This window comes from Thrips palmi, unplaced genomic scaffold (assembly GCF_012932325.1).
Source record: "Thrips palmi isolate BJ-2018 unplaced genomic scaffold, TpBJ-2018v1 HiC_scaffold_1, whole genome shotgun sequence".
NCBI classification, from domain to species: Eukaryota; Metazoa; Arthropoda; class Insecta; order Thysanoptera; family Thripidae; genus Thrips; species Thrips palmi.
Window position 1 is genome coordinate 2,011,232 of NW_023144620.1, and position 16,677 is coordinate 2,027,908.

The 16,677-nt window shown below is 56.5% G+C and overlaps 1 protein-coding gene across 1 annotated transcript; it reads left to right on the top strand.

Moving 5' to 3' along the window:
• The first annotated feature begins 3,778 nt into the window (after positions 1-3,778).
• LOC117643104 (general odorant-binding protein 70) lies at positions 3,779-16,437 on the top strand. The gene is made up of 7 exons (XM_034381790.1): positions 3,779-3,847; positions 9,145-9,241; positions 9,490-9,623; positions 9,911-9,946; positions 10,976-11,132; positions 13,294-13,358; positions 15,955-16,437. Exons 1-7 carry the CDS (start codon positions 3,779-3,781, stop codon positions 15,973-15,975), a joined length of 579 nt encoding a protein of 192 aa, XP_034237681.1. The 3' UTR covers positions 15,976-16,437.
• The last annotated feature ends 240 nt before the right edge of the window (positions 16,438-16,677 follow it).

The following is a 16,677-nucleotide window of genomic DNA, read 5'->3' on the forward strand; positions in this document are numbered from 1 at the left end:
CGCAAACCGGACGCGCGTCTGACGCGCGTCCTTAACTTGACAGACCACGTGTCCACCTGGGCGGGCACACTGCGCGTGGCTACGCGTGGCTACGCGTGGCTGCGTGACCCCGCGGCCGTTGGTGCGAGAGCAGTGTGCGAGAGCTGCTGCGGTGCTGCGGTGTCCGACGGCTCCTCTGCTTCAGGTGCGCGAGCAGCGAGGAAAAGCAGTCACACTGTAATATCGGTGATCGATCTTTTCCTCCGACCGGCCGCTGCGGTACTGCGGAGGGGCCGCCGGACCCGGCAACGAGACAACGAAAACGACGAGCGGCGGCTAGTTAGGCGGGAGTCGCTCTGCCTCTCTCGCACTCATGGGCGCCCGGTGCAGGTGCGAGGGAGACAGAGCGACGAAAACGACTCTCGGAATCAGTCTGCATACAGTGATAGTGGCCGGCGGGCCGCGCACATGTGCGGCTCGAAGCGATGTGTTGTCACTGCCGAGTGTGGACGAGTGGTTAGTTCTCGTTTGCTTTTGTTTTTCAAGCTCGTTGATGCGCCGGACTTTGCCCCGCCCCGCTCCCACCACCAGCGCCGGCCGGCCGGCCTGCCGTCTGATTCCGAGCTCTGCTTTCGTCGCTCTGTCTCTCTCGCACTCATGGGGCAGTCCGCAGAGGTGCGAGAGAGACAGAGTAACGAAGCAGTGTTCGGAATCAGACGGCTGGGCGGCCTGGACGGCCTGGGCCACAGCTCTGGTGTCTGGGACTTCCCTCAACCTGCTGACGGTTTTTTTTGCGGTGTTCTTTTCGCGGGCAGGCAGGCGACCCCCTCGGCGCGCCCGAGTGACCCGTCCCGTCGCAGGCACACTGTGCAGCGAGCTCGTCGGGTGTTGGCGGCCTTGGTCGATTTGTGTCAGCACCTGCAGGGTGCCCGATGGATGGGCACCCGCCGAAGCTCCGCTACAAAAAACCGCAATAAAAGCGTCTCTTTTTGCAAGTTTTTCACGCTTTTTTTTGCAGTGGCAAGCTCAGTATCAAAGCGCGGTAGGCCTCAGTAAAGATGCGGATTCGGCAGCAGAATCCGAAATGGGTGAACAAAGATCCGATGTCTGGTGTCACTGCACACGGATTCCGGGAGTCGTTTTCGTCGCTCTGCCTCTCTCTCATGGGGCATCCCGTGAAGGTGCGAGAGAGACAGAGCGACGAAAGCGACTCTGCTGCTGCCGCTTGACAGAGACAACTGTGGCGTGCTTGCCTCGCTGTGTGTGTGGGCTGGACGCTGCCGTCTGATTCCGAGCACTGCTTTTGTCGCTCTGTCTCTCTCGCACTCATGGGGCGGTCCGTAGGGGTGCGAGAGAGACAGAGTGACGAAGCAGTGTTCGGAATCAGACGGCTGGACGCGAGCGGGCAAGGTCAAGGTTGGCGCCAGCCGGCCTCTAGCGCCTGCCAGCCGCAAGGTAGGCCACCATCCACGCACCGGTGTGTTGTTCGCGGGCTGGTGGCCTACCCGGCACTTGGCAGGCGCTACAGTGAGCCAGATGTCGTCGTCCGACGCATGGCCCATCCATGGACTCCAACGCCACCGCCTGCAGCGTTCTCGCGCAGCCTCCAATGCAAACTCGTGAGTGAGTTTTCTTGCCACTCTACTGGCGCTCCGTTACGAGTGCGGAAAATTGGCCTTCTAGATCCGGATCGCCCTCTGAGAATGCTAAATTTTGGCAGGCCACTGGAGTGCCAAATTTTGTCATTCTCAGAGCGCGATGCAGGGCCGGGAGGCCAAAGTTCAGCGACCAAAACGGAGCGGCCGCGTAGTGGGAAGGAAACGTACCTCTGGAATGCAGTGACCACCGGTGACCACTCTTACGGCGACAAACAGGCCTGGGACTGGGACCGCCTCGGACGTGCTTCTCGGCACGTAGGACTCCGAGTAGAGATCCTCCCTGGAGGGTCTCTAACTCTGGACTCTGAGTGGTCCACTCGGGTCAACTCCTCTGCCGAGCGCAGCGCAGACAAGACTGCAGTCGGCCAAGCAGTCACCTCATTCCGAAGGATAGAAGCTTCGTCGCTCTGTCTCTCTCGCACCAGTACGGAACTCTCCATGAGTGCGAGAGAGACAGAGCGACGAAATCGGAAGACAGTCGGCGATAGCGCGCATTTCTTCGATTTGAAGACGGCGACGTTTCTTTTGATTCCTCCATCCGCCGCACAGAGGGGAAACATAGGTAACCTGGAGTCTATGACCCTAGGGTAACCGGGCCGCGGCGGTAACTGGAGTACACTGGCAGCGCAGCGGCCTGACTCCTCGCCAACAGACTGACTCCGAGAGTCGTTTTCGTCGCTCTGTCTCTCTCACACCTATACGGGACGGCTCTTGAGCGCGCGCCCGAGAGAGAGAGAGAGAGAGAGAGAGAGAGAGAGAGAGAGAGAGAGAGAGAGAGAGAGAGAGAGAGAGAGAGAGAGAGAGAGACTGAGGGACGAAAACGACTCTCGGAATCAGTCTGCAGAGACTTTGTGCCGTTGTGACATTAATTGGAGTCCCCTCGCACCGTTCCGTCGCACTCCTGGTTTCACAAACCAGAAACCGCCCGGCGTCCCGGCGGCGTTGCGTTCGACTGTTCATCCTATTCGTACCGCGTCGTCGCACAGTGCAGCATACTGATTCCGAGAGTCGTTTTCGTCGCTCTGTCTCTCTCGCATTCACGGGGCGTTCCGTACAGGTGCGAGAGAGACAGAGCGACGAAAATGACTCTCGGAATCAGTCTGCAGCCTCCACCTACTTAGCGACGGCGATGCTGCTGCGATGCTCCGAAATGCGTCCCGAGTTCTGCCGCTCTGCCGTTGTGTCGAAACGGCTGAAACTAAACGCGCCCCGCCGCGTTCCCAACGACGGGCGGTGCAAGGCGCTCCGGGCGTGGCGAAAACGGAGTCTCGTTTCGCCGGGAGCCTGCGAATTTTTCCAGGAGGGCTCCTGCGAAATAAAGGGCGAATTTTCAATGTTGTCTGAACATGCTTTGAACTTTGAAACTTCATCGTAAATTTCCAGGAGCCGTGGAATATGATGGGCCTAAGTCGGCCTAAGTAGCTTCCTGCGGCGAGTAATTCAGAAGATCGTTTCGTCGCTCTGTCTCTCTCGCACCCTTAAGGAGAGCCCTGTGAGGGCGACAGAGACAGAGCGACAACGCTCGGCAGGGGTTGATGCGGCTATTTGTCTGCCGGTACTGTAGAGGCGGCGCACCCGCACACTGATTCCGAGAGTCGCACAGTGGGCCAGAAGACCGGCGGAGGCGGTCGAACCTCAAGACGCGTTTTGAGCTCCAGGTCGCTCAGCAGGACTCGAACCGAACGTGAGACCCCACCAATGGATTGCTCTCCGAACGACGAATCCATTGGTGGGGTCACACGCTCGGTTCGAGTCCCTTTTAGCGACTCTTGAGCTCAAAACGCGTCTAGATTTTTGGCCACCTCCACCTGTCTTCTGGCCCACTGTGCGAGTCGCTTTCGTCGCTCTGTCTCTCTCGCACTCGCGGGGCGTCCCGTGCAGATGCAAGAGAGACAGAGCGACGAAAACGACTCTCGGAATCAGTCTCACCGGCCGGCGTGCCTGGCGTGCCCCACCCCTACCCGATGGCCGCCTTACCTTGCCTGCCTTACCCTGCCTGCCTTGCCCTGCCTGCCTTGCCGGCTAGTCCTGCGGCGCGGCCGGCACACTGCCTTGCAGCATCGCCTTGCAGGCAGACGGCCCAGACGACGCGACGCCGAGGCGCGAGCCGCACAGCCACACGCACCGCCACCCTTGCCGCCATGCACGCCCTCACCGTGGTCGCCGTCGCCGTCCTGGCCGCGGCCGTCGCCGACGCCGCCGCCCCTCAGGTACAGTCCGTTCTTGAAGGAGAGGTCACAGTGCGGTCTGAGGACGTCCAATTTTAAAACTTTTGTGTGTACTCTGTACTGTACTGTACACTGACTGGCGTGTACTTGAGTCGGCATGCGCTTCGGAGTGTGCTTTTTGAATTAGCACGTCCCTCTAGTGTGCACGTGAGCACGCTCTTTTTTGGTGGTGCCTGCTTCATCCCTATGCCAAGCATGTGCCTCCAAGAGCGTGCTCAAGTACACTCATAAATTCCGAGTGCTAGTGACATCCCGTGGCTCCATTTAGACTCCGTTCTGATCTCTTGTTCTCCTCGGGTTGTCGCTTGCATGCGAGGGGATCAGGCGTGGTAGCTTAAGGAGCCAGAGCATGCGGACACTGGGCGATCGCCCCCCTGTGAGATTACCTAAACGCCTGGTAGTAGGCAAACCTGCATTAGGCCTACACGACCCTCGACCCTGTCAGGGGCCTGCGAGGGGATAAGCTCCATCCGATTAATCCACGATATTTTTTTCCTTTTTTCCTTTTTTGGTGTGTGTGTGTGTGTGTCTGTGTCTGTCTGTCTGTCTGTCTGTCTGTCTGTCTGTCTGTCCGTCTGTCTGTCTGTCTGTCTGTCTGTCTGTCTGTCTGTCTGTCTGTCTGTCTGTCTGTCTGTCTGTCTGTCTGTCTGTCTGTCTGTGCGTGTGTGCATGTGTGTGTCCGTGCGTGTGTGCGCGAATACGGGCGCCACGACGGCGACCCTGACGCCACACTGGCCGCCAGCGCGCTCTCGACCATCTCGACGCGCACCGCTTATTCAGACCGACGCCGAAACCCGCGAGCGAGCATACGAGAGCAAGATCGCGATGAGGATGCCGCGGAGGGACGCTTCGGCGCGTCCACGCAACAGTCGTTCGCGGCCGGTGCAGCAGTGCACGCCCCGCCTGTGTACTTCGTCGCTCTGTCTCTCTCGCACTCTCGGGGCGTCCCGTAAAGGTGCGAGAGAGACAGAGCGACGAAAACGACTCTCGAAATGAGTCTGCTGCCTGCACCGCGGACCGGCAAGCCCGGCGCTTGGCCTGGCCAGGGCCTGGCCACCCCGACCCGTGCACCGGGCAGCGCCGGGCAGCGCACCGCCATGCAACATCCAGGGTTGCGCGGCGTCCGCTGCGACGGCCAGCCGAGACAGCCGAGCCAAGGCAGGGCAGGTCGACGCCGGGGTGCATATTGCAACTTCCAGCGCGCCTTGCAAGGCGTGGTGGAGCGCGTTGCTGCGCTTGGCCGCTGCAGTCGGATTGCTGCAGATAGGCCGGGCGCCTGCAGGGTAGGCCGACCCGCAGCACGCCTGTGTGTGGCGGTGCAGGCGGCAGGGTAGGCCGACCCGCAGCACGCCTGTGTGTGGCGGTGCAGGCGGCAGGGTAGGCCGACCCGCAGCACGCCTGTGTGTGGCGGTGCAGGCGGCAGGGTAGGCCGACCCGCAGCACGCCTGTGTGTGGCGGTGCAGGCGGCAGGGTAGGCCGACCCGCAGCACGCCTGTGTGTGGCGGTGCAGGCCAGGGTAGGCCGACCCGCAGCACGCCTGTGTGTCGCGGTGCAGGCGGCAGGGTAGGCCGACCCGCAGCACGCCTGTGTGTGGCGGTGCAGGCGGCAGGGTAGGCCGACCCGCAGCACGCCTGTGTGTGGCGGTGCAGGCGGCAGGGTAGGCCGACCCGCAGCACGCCTTGGTGGCGGTGCAGGCGGCAGGGTAGGCCGACCCGCAGCACGCCTGTGTGTGGCGGTGCAGGCGGCAGGGTAGGCCGACCCGCAGCACGCCTGTGTGTGGCGGTATGGTACCTGACCTGAACCTCTCCACGTGGCCGTAGGGTAGTCCAAACCCGCAGCTGACGCCCGCCGTCCCTTCGCGCTACGCCACTCTGCGAAGACGCTGGCAGTCACTTCGCGACTGCCAACGCCGCAGCGCGGCAGAGCTCGATGTCCGAGGCTGTTCGGACGTGGCCGATTTCTCGCCGCGCCAGCCGAATAACATTTTTCCGTGTCCGCAGTGCAGAGTACGTAATTGAAATGGCATGGCGCCTGCCTTGCCTCCGTCTTCCGGCTGCTGACAGATTCCGAGAGTCGTTTTCGTCGCTCTGTCTCTCTCGCACCTGAGGGCGGCGCCACGAGGCGAGAGAGACAGAGTGGACGAGAACGAACTCTCGGAGTCTACGGCTAGGAGTCACTTATGCGCGGCCTCGTCCTGGACACTCGCCGCGACGCCACGACGCGCCGGGGAGCGTTTGTATGCGTTTCCGCGCGATTCCGCCCTCTGCACTGCCGCCGGTGCGGAGTGAGGTTGGCCTCGACAACGCTACGCTCATATCCGAGCGCGAGTGTGCCGAGAGCGCATCGCACTGGGCCAGAGTCCGGTGGAGGTAGCCACAAATCTATGCGCGTTTTAATCAGAGTCGCCAAGGGAAAGGACCGAACGGTACTTGATCAATCTCTGAAATGATGCACGTTGCATGCATTCGAAATTTGCGCTGTTGAAATATACTGGCTTTGTTCTAGTCCCAGCCGACTTGAGGCAAGTACCCCGCGTTCCAAGACTACAGCATACGTCTGGCCGCGGTACCGTCCGACTTTCAATGACCGTTGTGGGTCGAACCTGGTCGGCCAGTCTTCGTTTTGCCATCTCTTCTCCCCTTTCCGCCGGCCTCCAGGATGCCGTATTTTGACGTTAATTCTACCACTTTTACGGGCAAAAAAACGTCAAATCTACGGCAGCTTTACGTCAAATCCCTTTGATGTATATTTGACGTTATTTTGACGTTAATTTATGACGTATGTTTGTCGTAATTTTGACGTTAATATGAAGTTTAAGAAACGGCAAAAATACGTCAAATTAACGGGGTGCAGATTCACTCGGGGAGTGCGAGAGAGACAGAGTGACGAGAACGACTCTCGGAGTCTAGCGGCTAGCGAGTCACTTATGCGCGGCCTCGGTCCTGGACACTCGCCGCGACGCCACGACGCGCCGGGGAAACGTTTGCTATGCGTTTCCCGCGCGATTCCGCCTCTTCTGCACTGGCCGCCTGGCTGCTTGAGTGAGTCGTTGGCCTCGACAAACGCTACGCTCCATAGTCCTAGACGCGCGAGTGTGCCGAGAGCGCATCGCACAGTGGGCCAGAAGACAGGTGGAGGTAGCCAAAACTCTACGCGCGTTTTGAACTCCAGAGTCGCCAAATGGAACTGGAACCGAACGTGTTACCCTACCAATGGATTTCTCTCCGAAAGAGGAATGGATCGGTGGTGTCATGCGTTCGGCTCGAGTCCCATTTAGCGACTCAGGAGCTCAAAACGCGTCTTGGATTTTGGCCGCCTACACCGGTCTTCTGGCACACTGTGCACCGGTTTTCGAGAACACTGAGACGCGGGGCGGGCTGGTAAGGGAACGCGCTTCAGTAAGACTCCGATTTGAGGAAAGGTCGTTTGCCGTGGAGAGAATAAGGGTTAGTTGGAGCAGCAGATCGGAGTGTGCTGAAAGCATCACCTGATCATGCAACCCAGGAGAAGAGCGCGCTCTGATTGTTGCGGTCTGTGGTCTGGTTCGCTGCGTTTGGGCGGGCGGGCGCGGGCGGGCCTCCCCGCGGGGGGCCAGCCGGCCGGGGCCGCGCTCGTAAATGAAGTTGTCAGTCGGAGTAATCACGCAATTGCGATCCCCACACTGTTAGCGGCCCGTGGCAAGCGGCCGAGTACTTTCCTTTTCCTTTGGGTGGCGTGGCCGGGCGTGGCGCACCTGTACGATGAGATCACTCTGTCTGCCCCCCCCCCCCGCCCCGCCCCGCCCCGCCCCACCCCGCCGCGCCCCGCCCCGCCCCCACCCCGCCGCGCCCCGCCCCACCCCGCCCCGCCTCACCCGCACGCGTATGCACCGCTGGTTGAGAAAGACGCGGGAGAAATGGAACTAACTCCAAGTCAACAATGAAATGGACGCAGTTCGCACAAAAAACGAGGGGAAAACCATTTGGAGGTACTTTGCGTTCTTACGTCAACGCAAAGTACCTCCAGCGGCACTGCACTGGCGTGGCGCTCGGGAGTCGTTTCAGGAGTTTCGGCTCGGCTGCCGCAGTAATTTGAGGGGGAAGGGAGGGGGACTTTGTCCCAGAGATGTCAATACACGATTGCGGCTAGCGGCCAGGGCACCAGGGTAACGCACGAAAAAAAACTTTTGCCGCCACTTACTGATAAAGATTGCTGAATGGAAGCAACTCCATTGACTGCTGTGACGTCAGTGATATCAACATGCCGCCGAGGCTGATACTGTTGTCTCTAAGAGTAAGCGGTTTGTTTTATTGGCTGCAGTATGTTTATCGTTGAAATCTATACAATTTAGTGAAGTTTACTTTGACGACATCGTCTTTGCCTCCTGAGCTTCCCTAGTCGCTGGTCGTTGCGTAAAAGGGCGTATGTCACGTTGGAAACTCTTAGAAGATTGTACGATGAGTTACGATGTCATGTCCGATAGACAATAAAGTGAGATGAGTCTCTTCATTCCATTCGGAATTGTCGAATATTGGCGTTAGTTCGGACATCATCGTTATTGATTGAATTCATTTTTCGTCGTCTGTGTCAATCAACACAAACACAACTGGTGCTGCAGAAAACAAACGAGAGTTCCATTTCGTAGCCTCGGAGGCCAAGCGGCTGTCACAGCCCATCTTTTTTCCCAGTGACACAGAGCGACCGGCAAAAGCCTTGCGACAGCATCCCCGCGACTCTGCGCCTCGCCGAACCCCCTCCCCTTCGGGCAGGGAGGGCTGTCGACTGATTCCAGAGTCGCATTCGTCGCTCTGTCTCTCTCGCACCTGTAGGGGACGCCCCAGGAGTGCGAGAGAGACAGCGAGGAAAAGGACTCTCGGAATCAGTCTGCTGTGGTCTGTCCGCCGCCGAGCCAAGGGCAGCGCCTTCTTCAGCGCCTTGTCGTCCACGCCGGCCGGCGGGGCGGGGTGGGGCGCGGTGCCGCTCCTCTGTTTGGGCGGCGGACGACGCACCCGCCCCGCCCCGCCCCGCCCCGCCCCGCCGAGGGGCCGATGTGCCGCGCGGTGCCTCACAGAAGTAATGAAGTGGGTCAAGGCCGGCGCCCTCGGCGGGATGCTCGCCCCGGGCGTCGCAACAGCACTGCAACCTGTGCATACCGCGGCGTGGCGTGGCGCGACGTGGCGTGGCGTGGCACGGCGTGGCGTGGCGAGCCATGGCGCGCGCGAGGACAGGCGAACCGTGCGCGCAAAACACACTGCGAGCACCTCAAATAAACGCCCCTTCTTCCTCTCCGTGTCCACCAGGTCCGCGGGCGGTGCGCGACGCCGCCGGCAGCGCCGCAGAGGATCGAGAAGGTCATCAACGAGTGCCAGGACGACATCAAGCTTTCCATCATTGAGGGTAAGCCGCGAAGCCGTGCGCCTGTCTCTGACGGTGGAGTGACCATCGCACGTCTCTGACAGTGGAGTGGCAAATGGAAGGGGGGATGCTTTGCCTACTAACAGGGGCAAAGCGTGGCTGCCTACCTTTCAGGCGGAAATCTTAGGGCTACATCTTGGGGAGAGGCAGAGACCTCTTTGCCCGCCTTGCCCCTACACTGTATCCGCGCCTGGCTCCAGTTTTACCAGTGTCTGTCCCTGGCGTTGCAGAGGCCCTGAGCGTGCTGGGCGAGTCGGCCACCGAGCTCATCTCCAAGGAAGTCAAGGGGCGCGCGCCGGCCAAGAGCGCCAAGAGCCGCGCCAAGCGGCAGGCCTTCACGGAGGACGAGCGCCGCATCGCCGGGGTGAGTGGCGCACACCGCCAAAACCAATGTGGAGCATGACGCCCTTCGTGGAGGCGGCCGAAACTCCGGACGCGTTTTGAGCTCCAGAGTCGCTAAATGGGACCCGAATCGAACGTGTGACCCCACCAATGGATTGCTCTCCGAACGAGGAATCCATTGGTGGGGTCACACGCTTTGTTCGAGTACTGTTAAGCGACTTTGAAGCTCAAGAGTTTTGGCCGCCTCCACCGGTCTTCTGGACCCCCACTGTGCCTCGGGGCTCTTCTCATGTTGTCTCCCTTTTGCAGTGCCTGCTCCACTGCGTCTACAAGAAGGTGAAAGCGGTGAGTACGGCGGAGGCGCTGTCCGGCGGGGACCTTCCGAAGGACGCCGGCTTAGCATGGCCGGCCGGCAGCAGACTGATTCCGAGGGTCTTTTTCGTCGCGCTGCCTCCTTCACACCCGTGCGCGACCCCCCCAAAAAGGGGGGAAAAGGGTGCGCTGCCGGAAAGGCCCCAAGGGGGGGGACTCAAACGCCCGGTCAGCCATCACCGCCCGGGTCCACCAACAAATTTTTCCGTTTCAATTGGCAATTTTTGTTGGACTGCAGAACAACTGCCCCTGCCTCCAGCGGGGCCGATGGAGTTCCAATAAAAATTTTACGGATTTCGCAATTGTGCAATTTTATTCCCAATTTTGGAAAATTTCTTTGTACAAATTTTGTACCCCTGGTCTCAAAAACCCCATTTTGCCGGCCTTGCAGGGGGGTTTTCCAAATCAAAAACCCGAAAAACCTAATTTCGGGCGAGGTGTGCTTTATGTCCCCAAATTTGGGCGAAGCATTGCTTCCTCCCCCAAATTTGGGGGCCGAGGAAGAAAATGTACAGCTATAGGGGCCCTAAGACCCATTTGGGTGGGGAAACTTTCACCCTTCGCTGGGACGAGGGGTGCATGGAAATGCTCCTCCTGGAGAACCCGACAAAGCACATTTTCCCCAATACCTTAAGCTTTGGGCGAAGCATACTTTCCAAACCCAAATTTTGTTGGCGGGGAAAGGGTGTTTCCTCTCCTAAAATTTTGAAGCGCTGGAAGGGTGTTCAGCACCTCTTGGTAAATGTCCTTTGGGTTTAAAGGAGGAGCATGCCTCACCCCAAATTTGGGTGATAAAGAATTCATCGCCCAAAATTTTAGTCATGATCAGGACTCTTTCATTCTCAGTGAATGGAAGGGCATTTAAATTTTGCCGAAAATTCATGCCCCTGTTTGATGATTTCTATGCCTTTGTTACACCCGTGCGCACACGTATTTACTGCGATTACGCTGTCAAATGTATCACGTCGGAATGTAATGCAGCAAGATGTTTCCTCTGTGCAGCTGAACCCCGCGGGCGTGCCCACCGGGGAGGGCCTGGTGAAGCTGTACGCCGAGGGCGTGCAGGACGCCAGCTACTTCCTGGCCACCGCGCAGGCCGTCAACCACTGCCTGGGCGCGGCCCAGCAGCAGGGCCGGCTGCTGCCACAGTCCGTCAAAGGCAAGTCGCTCATCCCCGCACAGTGGGCCAGGCGACCGGCGCCAGCGGCCAAAACTCCAGACGCGTTTTGAGCTCCAGAGTCGCTAAATGGGAACGCGAACCGAACGTGTGACCCCACCAATGGATTGCTCTCCGAACGAGGAATCCATTGGTGGGGTTACGCGTCCGATTTCAGTCATGCTAAGTGACTCTGGAGCTCAAAACGCGTCTGGAGTTTTGGACGCATCCACCGGTCTTCAGGCCCACTGTGCGTCGGGCCCGGACTGCATCACCCAAGAGCCTTCCTCTGGATCCACCCCTGCAGACTGATTCCGAGAGTCGTTTTCGTCGCTCTGTCTCTCTCGCACTCATGAGGCGTCCCGTGTGAGTGCGAGAGAGACAGAGCGACGACGCTCGGAATCAGTCTGCAGGGCGTGGACGTGCGACGCGGTTCGCAGTGCGCGGCAGAGCACGCGAACGCGACGTCGCGACGCGTGCGACCAGCCAAACGGGTTCCATTCCATTCCATTCTGCCAATAGGGACCAGTGGACGCCCTACTGGCCACGGAGCCGAGTCGGTCTCCTTCGACCAGTGGGCCGAGTGGTCGATGGCCACTCGGTCGCGGGCTTATCCCGGCTTGAACGGATAATCGTGCTGACAATAGACCATTTCACTCGTCCGTCCAGATCACTGGTCAAACTGCAGCGTACTTCCACCTCGCCACACCTGAGACCTTGAGACCTCTCAAGCTGAGACTTAGCCGGAGACGAGTGGTAAAGCACACCAAGGAGCTGCATGTCGTTCCAACAGTCGCCGCCAGTGCTGCCACTGTTGCTTGCTGTTGCTCTGCAGGGCGAATACGTGGCCAGTCCGGGTCACCACACTCTAAATGTTGTACAGTGAAGATTATCCATATTATGGTGAAAATGTGCCATATTATGGTGGTGCAGCTGACTTCGTAACATACCATTGAGAATCCACTGTACCTTAAACAGATTTTGACGACTTTCGTTGGTATTATGGAGAAAATCGCCACCATATTATGTTGGTGCCGCCTTTCACCGTACTCTACAAATCGAAGAGTGTACATAGTATGCTCTAACTGGAGCATGCCTGCAAGCACGCTCTAGCTAGCGCATGCCTGCCAAGCATGCACTAACTAGTGCATACATGCCATGTACACGCTTCCTGATGCAGAAAACTCCCTACCCTTGGCAAATGTATGCTTCTTAGCGTTTCATGGCATGTATGCACTAGTTAGTGCATGCTTGGCAGGCATGCGTTAGCTAGAGCGTGCTTGCAGGCATGCTCCAGTTAGAGCATACCCTGTACACTCTTTGATTTGTAGAGTAAGACATTTACTGTGCAAATCGCAAACGGGGGCAGTGGAAAAAAATAATTGCCAGTTTGTTTTCGTTTGGTATAAGAACCCAGGACTTGAGACGCAACCGCTCACCCCGCGGGTTCGAGTGCCACTGTGCACGCCTTGTTTTTACAACCGCACTGTCTGAAAGGAGGGAGCGATCAAGGCGGTGCAGCGGAGCTGCGTGTCGTAGACCTCTGACCGCGATAAAAAAATAAAGAAAGAAAAGAATTTTAGAAACTAAAACGAAGCGAGCTTGCCCAATGATTCCCCACGCGGCGAGCAACGGCACTGTCAAAGTGTTGCGCAAGGGATAGAGAGACCGTCCTCTCTCTCTCTCTCTCTCTCTCTCTCTCTCTCTCTCTCTCTCTCTCTCTCTCTCTCTCTCTCACCTACTCTCTCTCTCTCTCTCTCTCTCTTCTCTCCACCTCACTCCTCACCACTCTCTCTCTCTCTCTCACTTCTCCTCCCCCTCTCCTCCCCTCCCTCCCCCTCACTCCTCACTCTCATCACTACTCACTCACTCACTCACTCACTCACTCACTCACTCACTCACTCACTCACTCACTCACTCACTCACTCACTCCCTCTCACACCCGCACTCATTCATATTCGTACCGATACATACGCTCTGTCGCGGACTCGTGATCCGGCCCCTTCTGCAGACTGGTTCCTGGATTCGTTTTCGTCTCTATCGCACTCATGGGGCTTCCCGTATAGGTGCGAGCGAGACAGAGCGACGGAAACGAATCTCGGAATCAGTCCGCTGATCGCTTACTATTGCTGATCTGCTTCCTTTTTCTCTCTCCTGCCCGCAGAACCAGGCCAGAAGTGCTACCTCGCCTACGACCTGTTCGAGTGTGTCAGCGACCAGATCATCGAGGTAGGTACACTAGTACAGCCGGAGGGGTAGGCAGCCCAACCACCACGCGCGTGGAAGGAGAAGTCTAGAACGCGCGCAGCGCAGCCTCGAGGCGTTTGGGCAGAAAAAAAATTTTGGTTTAAAAAATTAGTTGCTTTTGACTTTTCATGACCGTCTTTGCATCGCCAACGAAACCCTTCCTAACCTAGGTCAAGGCGATGCCTTACGGGTCGAGCCTGTTAGGAGATGTGTTTAAAGTGAATTTTAGATGGGCAATTTGATTCAATGTTTTGGCTTTCGACACAATTTATAGGATATGGGGTGTTTAGTATAAAAACAAAATTCCAGTTTCTCTCAAACCTACAAGTGTCTCTAGTTCAGAGTCCAAAGGTAGTGGCCTCTCAGGAAGAGTCTTGGGCACAACTCCCATTGCATGATACATGATCCACACGTACGTATTTGCCGCAGCTCGTCAAACCCAGTACATTCACTCTGAGTTTGGGCGTGATGTTCTCACTCGCCTCGGTGGCTCAGGAGGCCGAGGAAGTAGTCACGACGTCGAAAGTCTGGGGTTCGATTCCCACCCCAGTTCTTGTTTTGCACGTCTCCCCTGTGACGTGCCAAAGGCGGTGGTCTCCGGCGCAGTGCAACATTAGGTTCTAGATCATTGCTATGAAATGCCGTCTATGAAGGTGGTCGCACAGTCGATCGGAACATCACCTATCGGTGGCAGAGTTGGCAAGAGTATCGCTCACTTCTAGGAAGGACCTGGGATCGAATCCCAGGCTCTTGTATATTTTCCTTAAGGAAGAGTGCATGATACAAACCAAAAAGAAATAAAAGAGTGTCGTCCGCTATGAGCAGGATCTGGGTTCGAATCCCAGACACTTGTATCTTTTCATAAGTTTACCACTCGTATCTGGTATCATCAGTACAAGTTCCGTGGCAAGGCGAGCTAAGCGAGTTGGTAGCGGGTGGACTAAGAAGTCGGCTGTCATGAGAAAGGCTCGGGTTCGAATCCCGTGAATCTTTTCCTGAGTTTGGTTCCCAAACTCTCAGTTCACTTCTCGAACCCGAAGAATCAGGTGAGTCTGAGTTTGGGCAAGAACGAACGGTGTCCTTTGGTGGCTCAGGGCGCAAAGGCAGAGGCCGCCCCGAGAGAGGAAACTGGTTCAAATACCAGGCGTGGAAATGTTTTCCTCAGTTGAACTTTGAATCCCGCACCACAACAATCAACATCGGCGGTCGCATTATCAATGTCTCGGTGGCCGAGAGCGCAGAGGAGGTGGTCGCTGAGAGAGAACTTGGGTTCGAATCCCACATTCAGGAACATTTTCCTCAGTTGACTGCTTAAATGCGGTACCATCACTCTAAGTTTAGTCAGACCGCCTTCTGTCGGTGCTGTGGTGGCTCAGTGGGCTGAGGTTGGGAGTACATGGGTTCAAATCCCGGCTAGGTATGGTTTATATTTTCCGCCGCAGTACTGCTTTTGCGGCAGCGTGTCAAATGGGTGGCCTACCTTGACGGCGCGGCATTGTGAGAGGGACCAGACAACCCTGGCCAAATAGACGCGAAGCAAACACACGTCTTCCCCGCACCCTCTCTCTACCCGCTAGAAGTGCGTGACCAATGAGCGGCCTACCTTGGTGGCGCGTCAGTTAGCTCTCCCCTATAAGATGCAAAAGAGTTCCCGCCGTCGGCCCCCACCCCCCCTACCCCACCTCCCGAAGGGAGAGTGGAGTAGGGGCAATCATAAAGGGTTGGTAACCTGACCTGGCTGGTGGCGAACCAGGTGCAACGGGAATCGTATGCTGTCGCATGGCCTCCAACCAGCCTCCACGGCCCATCGCTCTGCCACCTGAGCTACGACAACACACCTTTTGAACACGTCCTATCTTAGAGTGATGGTACCGGGTTTGAGAAGTAAACTGAGGAAAAGATTCAGACACCTGGGAGTCGAACCCAGATCTCCCGCTTGCCAGCCGACATCTCCTATCATCTCAGCCACCCAGCCACTACACAGCGTCGCGATCAATCTTAGAGTGATGGTACCGGGTTTGAGAAGTAAACTGAAGAAAAGATTCAGACACCTGGGAGACGAACCCAGACCTCCCACATGCCAGCCGACATCTCTACCACCTTAGCTAACCAGCCGCTAAGCAACATCGCGATCAATCTTAGAGTGATGGTACCGGGTTTGAGAAGTAAACTGAGGAAAAGATTCCATCACCTGGGTGTCGAACCAAGGACTTCCTCCCGCCGGCCGACATCTCTACCATCTCAGCCACCCAGCCACTGAGAAGTCGTGCGATAAATCTTACCGCGTTTAAGATGTATCAACAGACTGGCTGAGGAAAATGTTGTTATACGAGCAAAATCAATGCTTCACCTGGGAGTCGAACCCAAGTCGTCTGGCGCAATGACAGCTTCCTCAGCCTCCTTAGCCACCGAGTCAACTAAAGAACTTGCGCCCAAACTTGGAGTGAATCTTCTGAGTTTGAGAAGTGTACGGTGGAAAACGTTGTCATTCCCTCTGAGCCAAATGGTTTTGTAGTTGTTATTTGTAAGGAGCTGACTCCAGGTGTGCGTTTCCTGAACGCCCTGCCCTCTGTTGCAGTACTGCGGGGCATCCCCGTGAGAGGGCTCCTGCGTCCAAGCGCCTCGCCAGTCGCATTGCATCACCCATCGTCATCACCATCTCACCCGTCATCTTGCCCTTCATCATTGTCAAAACAACTCATTTAATTTCATCGTTGTAGAAACAGCTCATTTAATTTTGTCGTTGTAAAAAAAAAACCTCATTTGATTTTATTATTGTTAATGCAACTCATTTAAGTAAATTGGAACGATGAGGATGAGATCTTTAGGCTTAAGCGCGTTCAGCTGAACGACAGTTGCAAATGAACGTTTATGTGATAAAGAAAATGTTGAAAGGGTGTTCTTATCTGCCCTCGCAAGAAACTGAATACCACCTAGTCAGAAAATGTATGAGAAGCAGTATTGTTCTTTGTATAAACCTGGGGGTTTATACTGAAAAAGTGAGTTAAATACTGTAACAAGTGAAAAAGAAAAATGAAATAAAACGTAAAAGAAAAACAAATGTAAGAATTTTTTTTGTTGCTGTTGCATTTTAAGTTGAACCTTAAACCTTGACCCCTCATAAAGTCACCAGAATCTACTGTATCACTTGAGAGACTGCATTGATGAAGCTATGTGAGAAACCTTTCAAGTGCACAGTTTGCATGATAACTTTCATCTTGTCGATGATCTTAGAGTCCATTTTCACACTCATACAGGTGGAAGGTCTAAAGTTAAGGGTGCGTTATCGAATTCCCTACCA

Coding starts and splice junctions, on each gene's coding strand:
- LOC117643104 (XM_034381790.1), top strand. CDS start 3,779: ATGCACGCCCTCACCGTGGTCGCCGTCGCCGTCCTGGCCGCGGCCGTC. Junction 9,242..9,489: donor CAAGCTTTCCATCATTGAGG/GTAAGCCGCGAA, acceptor CTGGCGTTGCAG/AGGCCCTGAGCGTGCTGGGC. Junction 9,947..10,975: donor TCTACAAGAAGGTGAAAGCG/GTGAGTACGGCG, acceptor TCCTCTGTGCAG/CTGAACCCCGCGGGCGTGCC.